This window comes from Seriola aureovittata, chromosome 1 (assembly GCF_021018895.1).
Source record: "Seriola aureovittata isolate HTS-2021-v1 ecotype China chromosome 1, ASM2101889v1, whole genome shotgun sequence".
NCBI classification, from domain to species: domain Eukaryota; kingdom Metazoa; phylum Chordata; class Actinopteri; order Carangiformes; family Carangidae; genus Seriola; species Seriola aureovittata.
Window position 1 is genome coordinate 7,187,222 of NC_079364.1, and position 12,564 is coordinate 7,199,785.

At 37.7% G+C, this 12,564-nt stretch overlaps 1 protein-coding gene across 2 annotated transcripts in view; it reads left to right on the forward strand.

The window, feature by feature from the left end:
• Nucleotides 1-269: 269 nt before the first annotated feature.
• Nucleotides 270-12,564, forward strand: part of LOC130166909 (multiple epidermal growth factor-like domains protein 11) — a 131,649-nt gene continuing 119,354 nt past the window's right edge. The window contains exon 1 of one of the 2 annotated variants that reach the window (XM_056372758.1): nt 270-647. In XM_056372758.1, the coding sequence (XP_056228733.1) occupies nt 576-647 (72 nt within the window). In that variant the 5' untranslated portion in view covers nt 270-575. Of the gene's footprint in view, nt 648-966; nt 1,156-12,564 lie in introns of those variants that run through there. The other variant, XM_056372766.1, reaches the window with a different exon arrangement.

Below are 12,564 nucleotides of genomic sequence, written 5' to 3' on the forward strand. Positions count from 1 at the left end.
TGTTCATATATATATATATATTTACACACACACACATATGGATATACAGATATGTATATAAAGTAAATACAATTCATGAAAGAAAATAAATAAATAATAGTATGAAGAATGTTGAAAATGAGGATGAAAAGCCCAGAAGTTGAACTTCTCATCGGTGTTTCAAGGAAAAAGGGTCGATGACGAAAATAAAAAGTAGGTCGATTAATATACATTGTATCTTTACGACCCAGGTAGATCCAAGATGGCGCCTAATTTATCTCTCTCGATCACCAACTCAGAGACAGTGCTTATCACTGCTCTTGGTAGTCCAAATACATATTACCTAGATCACTACTGAAAATAAATCTTCTCAGCTTCTTTGTATCTAAAGTTGCCGACCAGTTCCAGCTCGTAGGTGAGGATATTTTGGCCAACAAACCGCAAACTACAACTCGCGGTCAACAGCTGCAAACCCAACAGCTAACTGTATGCTATCACGTGAATACAAAACGGTTATTTAACATTTATTAAACCAAACTGACAGCGTTCCAGCGGTTAGCAGACGAAAATGTTTGTCAGAAGATAAACCAGTGGACATGTCGATTGTTGGACTTCAACTCAACAGGTGGCCGAGAACAGAGGGATGGCAATTTTGCTCTGTTGGACATGTAAGTACTTTTTTTTTGTGCTAGCATGAGCTTAAGCTAAATTAGCTTTAGCAGGTTTTCTGCCACCCACTCGTCAAAATAACGTAACTTCAGATGTCAAGTGTGAATTTTAAATTTGCAGTTTACTTATTGGTGTTTTTATACATGAACTGAAACTCAAGGTGTTTTGCGAAGCTATGGGCAGCCTCAAGTTTTCCCGCAAACCGAAAGCGGCGGTGATGTGGAGTGACTCCTCTCGCTGCCTGTGCTGCTCTTTGGCTGCGCTGTGTAGAGCAGCTGCAGCAGAGCAGCAGCAGAGAGGACGCACTGAGCTCAAGTTGTTAACTACACCAACACGGACCATGAGAGGACTTTACTCGTGTTTCTGGATCCACATCTTTCAGAGATTTTATTTTTTATTTTTTAGAATAATTTCTTCCGTGTCATCCCTCAGGCCGCTTCTTTATTAGCATTTATTTACACGCCGTGCACGACAATGAACTTTATTTAGGACACATCGCTCCTGCAGGTAAGCTTTAAAGCTGTTATTGGTGACACTGTCATGTTTTAGTCACTTTTTGTATACATACAGTTGTTCACTAATAACCTGTCACAGGGAAAGTGTGAGTTTATAATCACATCACCTAAATCAGAGGCTATTTTAAATCTATATTTATATTAACATTAATATTATTTCTTCTTAACTGTCATATTAGTAGCTTTACTGCTGAAATTGATTATAGGACTAAAATAACATTGCTTTTTGTAAAGACCATTGCCCCATTTACATCAGTTGGATAAATCCTTGTGGTGTGTACTTGCCTTAAATAACCTTAAAAATCCAGCTGCTTCAAATTTGTGTCAAATGGGCAAAAATTAAAACTAGTGCAAGTCAAGAAAAATAAAAATGAATGGTATTTATGAAGAAGAATTACAGTAGTAATATTTCATGACCCTATACTCATGTGGCAGATACTTTGACGGTTCTAATTCGTCCACTGGGATTTATTTACATTGTCACTGTTGTTGCTGTGTTTGAGGCTTCAGTCTGAGGCTGGCTTGCCTCAAAAAGTTTGTCTTTTAACAAATTTTTATGAAACTGTTTGCTGTCTTGACATGCAGTCACTGTGGGTCTGTGGTTTCTTGTCAGTCTCTTCACTTTATTGTGCAGCTCTCAGGTCCCAGAGCTCTGCTGGTTTTTATTCCAGCCATCAAATCAGGACGTAGTCAACCTTGGCCGACGGGTGAATGCAATTAACTATATTCAAGTAGCTGGTATAGGACAGAAAAACAGTGAGCTGCTACTAAAAACTACAGGGAGCCACTTTAGCTGCTGATGGCGGAAGACCGATGGTGTGGTGTCAGTTTTCTATCCAGAAGTCTGGAGTCTACAGTGATCAAAAGGTTTTGATGTTAACTAGATGGATCAGGATGATCAATGTTGCTGTTGTAGTATTTCTATTGATTCCCCTAAGGCATCACAGCAGCCAGACTTTACACAGGGACTAACACGTTGTCAGCACTAGATGGCGATGTTGAGCAAGGCCTGTTCTGCAAGACTGTGTTGCTGTTTTCTCATATATAAAAGTACAGTGTGGAGGTTTCAAGGCATGTCTCTTTGAAGATAGTATTAAGTAGTTCAGTTATTGAATATGAAGAACATTTACTTTCAATGACCTGAGCATGCAAAGCTCAAAGCTGTTGGCAGTGCAAAACGGTAGAGAGCTGACGACTTCTTTAGAGAAGTGCCATTCAATTTCTGTATTGTGTTCTTTCCTCAAGTAGCTCCATTTACTGTGCTGCTGTAGTCAGAGGGTGTGCTGTGCAATATGTCTCAGAGACGCTTGTCACAAACGTGCCCCTCGCAATAATAGTAATGCAGCCTTTGATGACTCCTGAGCTTTTACTTTAATTAAATGTGTTTTACTTTTTAAGATGATGCTGAGTGGGTGGCTGATGTGGTGGTGGTGTTGGGTCAACAGTTCAGTTGAAGAATCATTTCAGGGCCTTAAGTTGCCAGGAGTGTGTGCAGCGGAAAGATGAGACAAAAAGGTTGAAAGAAATGCAAAGTATAAAAAGCTGCATTCATCTATAAAAAAAAAACCACACAAAGTAAATGAGACTGATGGCAGGTGGCTGCAGCTTCTCTGAGTAACAGGCCTGAAACTCGGTATCACAGGAGCACATGCTTGTACTGTAAGAGATGAAGCAGAGTGCATTTTTGATACAGTATGTAAATGTTCCCCTTTTTCTTCCATGTCAGTGTAGTTTTGTTTCAGTGGAAAACAGTTATAGGATTTTAATAATCAATGGTCAAAAATGCTGAATTATGAAGTGGAAAAATGCACATTTGAAAGACTTTTAGCCACATTTTACACTTGTTTTAAGTGAGTTGGCGCCATCATTTGACCCTCTTGAACTTTTGTACTCTACATTGCCACATTTAAGGTGCTTAATGTCAGTGCTGCCAACTTCATATCATGATTCATATCAAAATTAATACTGAAATATGAAAATTAAAATGGTCAGCCATTCTTTTGAAAGAATTTCAAGTATAATCTAATTATGGTTTGGACCCTCTTCATTATTTTAGCTAATTATTTGCGGCTGCAGTAACAGGAGTCATTAATTCAGAATTTGCTCTCGAGCCAGTATGAAAACAACACTTCGATTGCTCTGTGGGCCACATCTTAATAATTGTTCCCTCTGCACTCCTGCACTTGTGATTTAGCCTTTTAACGGTAAACATAATTCCAATCACTGTTTAAAGAATAACAGGCTGTTGAGGGCAGAGTATTGAAGTGTGTCGCCAGCAGAAAATAGTTCCTCCAGGCTAGCTGCCACCCCATGCATACAAACCAAGCAGTCCACAACACAAAGCCATTAAACACCTGATTTGGTAGAGAATACAGGAGGAATATTGGAGCAAGCGGTGCTCTGCCCCTCTAGGCTTTTGTCGGGCACACGGGAGGCATTTCTGTCCATGAAATTCAATGATGTATGTGCAGAGGGTTGGAAGTACTGTTTATCAGTCTACCAACACATTAAACTGGACTTTTCCATTTCCATTCCTATTTCACTCCAAAATGCTTTTCATATTCATGCTCATTTTGGAGAAAAAAATAAGGCCGCCTAGAGCACGTCGGGCAATATTTGCAAAAGATAAACGATTCTGGGCACAAGAAAATGTTCTATTTCATACCCAAATGTGTTGTGAGGATTCAAAACTAAGCTGTATTGTGCTTTATGTTGATGCCATCAGTCAGTATAAGAGAGTGGCTCTCTTGTTTTTTATTTTTTATTTGATCATATCTTGAAAGGAAAATCTACATTCAGATACTGGGATTTTGCGGTTGTTTACTTTTTATTATAAGATAATTCATGCAAAAAAAAACCTTTATGAGCCAAACTATTATTGCATATTTAGCAGATAACAGAGTAAAGATTTGAGATAATACTGCGGAACATCGACCTCATCTAACAGCTGATGGTGGAAAGATTGCGCTGGATGAAAGTCTGAATTGGTCTGTCCATCTCAGTCTGGATGGACCATGATCTTCAGTGGCAGCAGCAGCAGCAGCCGCTGTGTTTCCAGTCTGCTGAACTCTTTCAACTGGGAATCATCCATGTTTCAGTCAGATCAATACATGTAATCAGTGTTGATAAATGGGAGAACGAACGCTGGCTGTTGTTTCTCAAGGACGTGTTATATTGGAGTTCCCACTGCCTGCAGCAGGCTGCCTTTGCACAGCAACTTTTGCCTGAACCTCTTACGCCTCATTATCTCATATAAGATGGGGAAAAAAACTAAAAGCAAGTGGCTTCCTGGTGTAGGGTGGGGTCATAATGTGTTTTAATCTTTGGGAGTTTCTTGTTCTGAAAGGTGTTTCTTGGATTCTGCTTTTTTTTTTTCTCCCTCATCTGTTTGTGTTTTTATGACATCAGAAGTGGAGATGAAAATCAAGTGCCTTACTTATGGTATAACTGGCTGAGGAGTTAGTTATTATGTGTGTGTGTGTGTGTGTGTGTGTGTGTGTGAGAGTGTGTGAGGAGGGGTGTGTTATGAATTATGGAGAGACTTTGTCAAGAAGTTTGAACCCTGTTCTCTCATGCTCTGGATGAGGCAATGGCAAAACATCAGTCATGAAATTCAAATAGCTCATAAGGTGGAGGTAAAAGGGAGAGACCATTAAGGCCAGCAACCCATCAGCTCTCGGCATCTTATTCATCCTGCAACAAAGGCGGAGTGGAGGAGGAAAAAAAAAACAGGAAGAAAAGCAACATGAAAGACTTTTAAGTGGTTCTGCCTGGTGGGTACTTTGGAGTGGACAGGAGGGATGGTGATGGAGCTGACCATTACAAAACATGAATGCTCTCCTCAGGGCAAATGGATGAGTAACACATAAACCAGACAGGGGCTTCAGCATGTGGTTGCTGCACAGAGCGATGGAGCGGTAGTTACAGCGTTGATGTTGGAGCGTTGCACGAGGGGACGACCACTAAGGTTTCGGGGGGTTGTTTTCTGGCAGGTTGATGAATGTATTTTTTGTGTTTGCTTTGGGGGGCGGGAGGTTTGTACATTGAAATCTCTTCAGTTAGAGTTGCTTTTGTTTCCCAGTTAGTTTGTGGTGAGAGCTACAGTATCTAGATTTCATATTGTGGCCTGACACAGTAATAAAAAGGACAATTAGTTGATTAATTGATAAGTCAGGCGAGTTTCATAATTGATCCATTATCATTTTTAAAGCAAAATGCAAGAAAAAAAAGGTGCTGGTTCTCAAACGTGAATGCTTGCTGGTTTTCTTAGTACTCTGTGATGACACACTGAACATCTGCTTTAGAAAATTGCTGAAGGCCATTTTTCAACAATTTCTGACTTTTCATAAACCAAACAATTAATCAAGAAAATCATTGACAGATGAATCAATGAGATTACAGCACTGGACAGAACATGAATCCCTTCTGCACTTGTCTGGGCAAATACACTGTTTGGCTGTGACTGTCCTCACCAACCATCATTGGTTGAGTGTAAGGCTACAAACTATTTTTTTTCTTTTTATTATTACTTTTTTTTTTACTGTTACTTATTACTTTATCAAATAATTGTTAAACTATGTAGCCGACTAAATGCTTTGTTTGTACGACCAACAACCACAAACCCAAAGGTCTTCAGTTTCCATCATATAAAACAAACAGCAGCTAATCCTCACAATTAAGATGTAGCTAAGGTCGGAGGTGATGGATGGGCTGACTTTTCTCTGCATCCTGTTTTGGGCTCAAACAAATTATTGTTTTGTAGGGTGATTATTTTCCTCAATGAATCGATTAATCGTTCTTTTTATAAAATTTTGGAAAATAGTGAAAATACCTGCTGACGTCCGCACTTGTCTTTTGTCCAATCAACAGTTTGCATCTCAAACATATTCAGTTTACAGTTTATGTACGACAAAGACAAGCATGAAATCCTTACAGTGGAGAAGATGTGACTGGCGAACCTTTGGCATTTTTGTGTAAAAGTTGATGATTAAAAAGGATTAATAGTTAATACTAGTTAATTTTCTGTTGATAGACTAATCAACTAATTGTTGCAGCTGTAATCCAGCAGTGTTAAAGGTAACAATTCAGATGGCAGGACAGAAAACAAGACAGTGATGACAGTTTTCTAATGGTCATAAGAACGACTGACAGATGGTGTCATCCTGTTTCTGTTTAGTTTCGAGGACTGTGATCTTTAAACTGGACGAACGCATCATCTGTCCTAGAAAACATCCACCAAAATCAATATTTGAATACATCAGAGGTTGAAAATGGGTCACAATGTTGCAGATGAATGTTTCACCCAAATTGCACCGAATCATCTTACCTGTAGTGGTTTCAGGTTGTTTCTTTGGTAGAAAGTAGTAACATTGAAACATGTTTAGAGTTAGGTCTGTTATCCACCGTAGCAAGGACACTTATTCTGGAGAGGGATTGTGGTCTCTTTATTCTTTTAAATGTGATTTATTTTCTATTGCTGTGAGTATTCACCTGCTTTGTGTTTTGGTGGAGGCAGAAATCTCAGAGATACTGTAGGTCATAAAAAACATAATTATTTCCATGGATAGATACACCTGGACACAAAGTTAGAAAAAAAACTTTTTTTTTTTTTTTTTTAATTTGTGTGAATTGAGCCTTTATTAATCTACTGTGCCCAGTTTTTATAGTTGGTAATAGTTTGTTGAGGTTTGGAGAGGGAGTGGGACGTATCAGGATGTAAACATCCGCACAGTGATCTGGTGTCTGACCAACCTGAATTGAATCCTGGCTGAATTTTTTTCTGGACTTGGAGCTTAAATCAATAATGTTATTTATAAGTGATATATCATGACATTAATCTGTGTGATGGAGCGTCGTGAAACTGCCTCAAGCCTCTGTAGAGACACGTTAAAGGTTTGTTACTTCATCCCTGTTCACTTGACAGTGTCGTTTGTCGTCTGAGTTTCACTATTTTACTTTGAGCTCAAACAGTCAAATAATCAATTATTATTGGCAGGAAATTAATTGCCAATTATTTTGATAATCAAATAATAATTTAATTATTTTTTAAAGCAAAGTTACCAAAGCAACTGACTGACTAACCAAATATTCAGTTGACATTGATAATAAACTAGAGCTGCAATGAATAGTTGATCAGTATGTCAATCGACAGAAAAAATAATAATAAATGATCAACTTTTGATCATTGATAGTTAATCGATTTGATTAAAATATGTAAAAATTCTCTTTTAGAGATGAATGTGAATATTTTCTTGTTTATCTTTGGGTTGTTTATTTGACAAAATGAAATTGTAACATGCATTTTCTTTACTGTTTTCTGACATTTCATAGACCAAACGAATAATTGATTAATTGTAAAAAATAATCAGAAGGTAAATTGATAATGAAAATAGTTGTAAATTGCAGTTCTAATTTCACTAAATAATATGCTCATGTTCATGTCACCTGGTCAGCTGGTCGAGACTTTAGTGTTTCTCTGTTGTAGTTTGTGGTGAAAATACAGCTTTAAGTCAGTTTGAAAAAACTCAGGTGTCAGTGAAAAATTAAAAAAAAAATCAACTTAAGCAGGAAGGAAATAGAGGTTTTTCTACATAGTTGAAATCTTGCTGTTTTTGCCTCAGTCACCAATTAAGTGTAGTTTCACCACTGTGTGTGTCTTTGTCTTTACTGGTTGTTTCTAGCAGGTTTGTTGGCATGATGTGGACTATAATAAGATGTGGACTATAATAAGATGTGGACTGTAATAAGATGTGGACTATAATAAGATGTGGACTATAATAAGATGTGGACTGTAATAAGATGTGGATTGTACAGTAGCATGACAAAGATTGTAACGCTGTGTCAGGCTGAAAAAGGTTTTATAGACATGCAGCCACATGTGATATATTCCTCAGTTTCACTAAAGACAACCCAACATTATGCTCCAGTATTTTGATGACATTTAATTGAAAGGTTATGTCAATTTATGTATCATCCCTGAAACATTAAATAAAAAAATTCCTACATGTACTTCTACTGCAGTTTGAAACCTGTAGAAACTTGGGACTCGTCAGGGTCCCTGGACTATAAATCAAGTTGCATATCTGAGCACGACAGTGAAGTAATCATAGTAACCAAAAAAGCCTGAAATGATGGCAGCTGGGAATTTGTGTGAGAGTTTTGTGGCATTTCCCACTGCTTTCATTAAACACCAGAGCCTGGAGACGAACAATCCCAATCATTATGTTCCTTGTAATAAGTAATGACCTTGCCGGCTCCGGGAGACGAGTGGAACCAAATTATAGCAGAGATCACTGCTGTACGACAGACACTGGAAACTCACTGCTACAGACTGAGGGAAGAATTAAATTCTGCTTCTGCATTTATTTTGACTGCCCCATTCATGTAGAGAGCAGCTGTCAGTGAAAGAAAACACGAGTGAGATTAGAGAAGTGCCGCCTGTCTGAACAGCCTCTCCGTCCTGGTGTTCAGCTACTTTTCCTCTGGATTGGGTCTTCAGACGTAGTCGTCGACTTCGAGCTAACCAGCTTTGACGGCCTCCCTCATAGAAGACCCCGAGAGCTGGAAGCATTATAGTGGATTATACTAAGTCCAGCAGAGCACAGCAAGACTTGCTCATTGTAAAGCGATCCTGCGTCTTTTCTGTCACTCAACAGCCTGTAGAGTCTCTGTGGGGTTAGTTACTGTCCACACTGTGACAGCTGCTAAACAAACAGAGCCAGTTACTGTGATTTGGCATTGTGTTCTGCTTATGAAGGTTTTTAGAAAGCTGAATAAACTGAATCAAAATTTGATGCTGCCCCCAAAGTCTCTCTCACACACACATACTCCCCAAGCCGATATTCAACCTGGCCCAGGTTTGGTGTGTGTCAGTTAGTTTGTGATGATTTGATTAAACACACATTAAACACAAATCTCCACCACGTAAGCATAATATGAACTAAAATATTAGATTTTTATAGATAACAGTATCTCTAGGAATTCTGTACAATTTGAACTTGTTGATCATAATGTATTGTTGAATATTCACCATTTACATCCAGTGCCATGTTGGTACCAATGTAACTGTGGTGTCCTTTATGTAATGAGAAAGAAAGTCAGGGTAATGAAGTCCTAATCTTATCCTAGCCTCAGCCAAGTTGCCTCACACAGATACTAGCGTGAATTTTAAAACTTTGGTAGTGGACAGAAAAAACCTCAAGAAATTAACTTAATTTCTTAAGTTTAGACTTTGAATTAAACCAAAGTTATTTTAAGTCAGAGTAATATCTTGTTTTACATGATCACAGCTCAGAAGTTTTACTTTTGGTAATTAACTCAGATCTGTGTTCTGCACAGACTTTGAATTTTCAGTTTATAAATCAGCATAGATCCTTTTTTTTTTTACAGTCTGATAATTAGAGACCACTTTTGCTGTACTGTTAGCAATCCCACTGTTCCTCAGTGTGATCATTATGATTCAGTAAAAGACATTTAACAGACCCAATCATGTAACTTTTTCATATTAGAAAAAAAGGATTTCTAGGGAACTATAACCCTGCAATGCATGATGGGAAGTATCATAATAGTAGTCTAGTAATATGCAAATAACTTAACAATGTTTCTAAATAACTTAAATCGACAAGTAAATGATCCATCAGATATTTTGTCAACTGAGCTCACACTTATCTAATTACAGTTAATAATAATATAAAAGCAAATATAATACAATATGATATAATAATAATAATAATAATAATTATGAACTTTTACAGATAAACAAAGGATAAAGTAAACATGGAGTGACCATTGGTTTCCTGCCTTCCCCAACTAAAGAAGATAAGTCAGCAGAACTGGCTCTTAATGAATCACTAGGTTATCAGGACTTCCTCACTTTCCCTGAATTAATAAGTCGACTGTTATTGACTCGTTATTTATGCAGTTTTTACAGTGCATATCAACACTGAATAAATTCTGGAGCCACCTGGACTGACAGTCAGAATGTTGTTGCAGCCCTGAATGCAGACTGCTTGAAATTTTGTTTTTTATTTGTGTTTCATTTAATACATATTACCAAAAAAATGTACAATTGATCCACTATCACAGACAACCTGAGGCTTTCAGGGGCCCTGAGCGTCTGTGGCCTGGGGCGGTTGCCTACTATACCCAATTGATAATCCAGCCTTGGGTGCGGTCAGTCAGGATAATTAGTGCCTTACACATGAAGACCTACAGCGTGTTTTTGGGCCAGAGAACACGTGAAAACTCCTTTAACATTAATTTAAACCTTCAGTTAGTTTTTATTAACCATTTCTCAACAGAATCATTTACCATCATGGATTTCCTCCCTAAACCTAAAGACGCTGCTGCACCTCATTTCAGCTGAGACTCTGCTGAAGCATTTTTATATGAGCTAAGACACTAAAGATGACCTTCAGTCTGCTAATGAAGGAAAGTGCTGATTGCTGTGTGCTGCTGCGCATTGGAAACACCTTCATGTGCTCTGATGTGAATTCTAAAGCGAGTATCTGAGGGAACTTTGGAGATAAATTTGCTTTCTTTTGCTTTAATGTTAGCAGCAGGGCTGCAACAACATACTAATTATGACTGACAATCCTCAGAGGTTTTAAATGCTGGTGGATTTGGAAACGTAGATGTGCATGCATTTAATAAGGAGACGGGTGATAAAGCCCTGATAGCATTAAAGGGTTTGCTCAGATTTAGTTAAGGATTAACTTTTTCCCCTGATGTTAAGTAGTAATTTGTGCAATTGGCTTATTTGGCTTTTGAAAAATAAATTTTCATAAACACAATGCATTTGTTTTACTCCTCAACAAAAGCAATCATAGCATCTTGGGAGTGTTTAATGTAATGTGTTTAATGTGTTTAATCAGCTAAAATCTAAAATCTAATCTAAAAACGTAATACAAATCACAATTTTACCAAATCTATATACATGTAACGAGTAAAGCATCGTAAATTACTTCACTCCAAAGTTCAGTCTGCATTTACTCATGGTAATCTTGGTTGTAGTTGTGTCTCTGATAAAAGACAGCTACAAGATTTTCCACATGACCTCAGGGCTTCATACAACTCACTGTATTGCTCTGGCAACATGCAAGCTACTGTGTGGAGTTAGTTTAGCACTAATAGAGAATCAATCATTGTGAGAAATAACATCTGCTTTCTGCTTCAAAACAACGTCAATATTTCACTTTGTGTAGCTAATTGAGGTCGAGAAGGACAAGGACATTTTAGTGAAGCAAACCATGTTTTACATCTTTGCTCAAAAGCTACAACTATAACAGTATGTGTAACAAATACCGTATCACTGCTTATTCACAACTAACATAGAACAAGACTACAGCCTGAGTAGTGACTTTGTGAGGCTGTGAGGTTTTTAATACCAACATGCTAACATGCTCCAGTAACAATGCTAACATGTAGCAGCTATAATGTCTACAATGTTCACCATAGTAGTGTGTTAGCATGCTAAAATTTGCTACTTAGCTCTAAAGTACGGCTGAAACTGATGAAAATATCATTAGTTTTCCAGGTATTTGGCCAAAAACCAAAGTATTGGACACATATATTATATTATATTTTGAAGAGTCATTAGGGTTCATCATCTGGGAACCATGAATATCTGTACCAAAGTTTGTGCCAATCCGTCGAATAGATGTTGAAATGGTTCACCATTTAATTAAAAATCTTGACCTGCTGGTTACACTGGATGAAAAGTCAGGATCAATAATCAGTGGGATTCATTCTCTGGTTCATGGCAATCTGTCCAATGTTTGTCAAGAGGTTTTACTTTGGATGAAAGAGAGGAACCCACTGACCCAACATTTCCATTTCCAGAGCCAGGCTGACGGCTTCACTAAAACCTGTTACTGAGCTCCACAGAAGTCCACCAATCACATGTCCTGCACTAAATCTTGTTCACCATTCCAGTTTGATTCAGATTTTCTTCCACACTGTTTCAAAATACAAGAATCTTTTCGTTCAGGAAAAAGTTGTTTGGAATTTTTATGCTTAGAAAATCCTGCAAAAATCTGCAGATTTCTCCTGTGAGGTCTTTCACTATGACAACATGGATCAGCCAACACAACACAGCAGCTGACAATTCACCGTCCTCTCAACCTCTGCATGAATGGTCCAGTTCATACAGAGGGATGAGCTTCCCTTTTGTTGCCAAACTTCTAAACTCAAGTAAAAAAGAAAACAGAAGTTTACAATTTCACAATTTCAGTATTCTGTAGCTTTAATAGATTTAATAGATTCAATGTTCATTCTTTAATCAGTGCAGTGTTTATGTGCTTTGAGACCTGGAGAAAAATGAAACATTAATTGTTTGTTCACTCTATTTCTACTATTATGTGAAAAATTCAGTTGTTTTGACCTTAATACATGCACCTTTTGA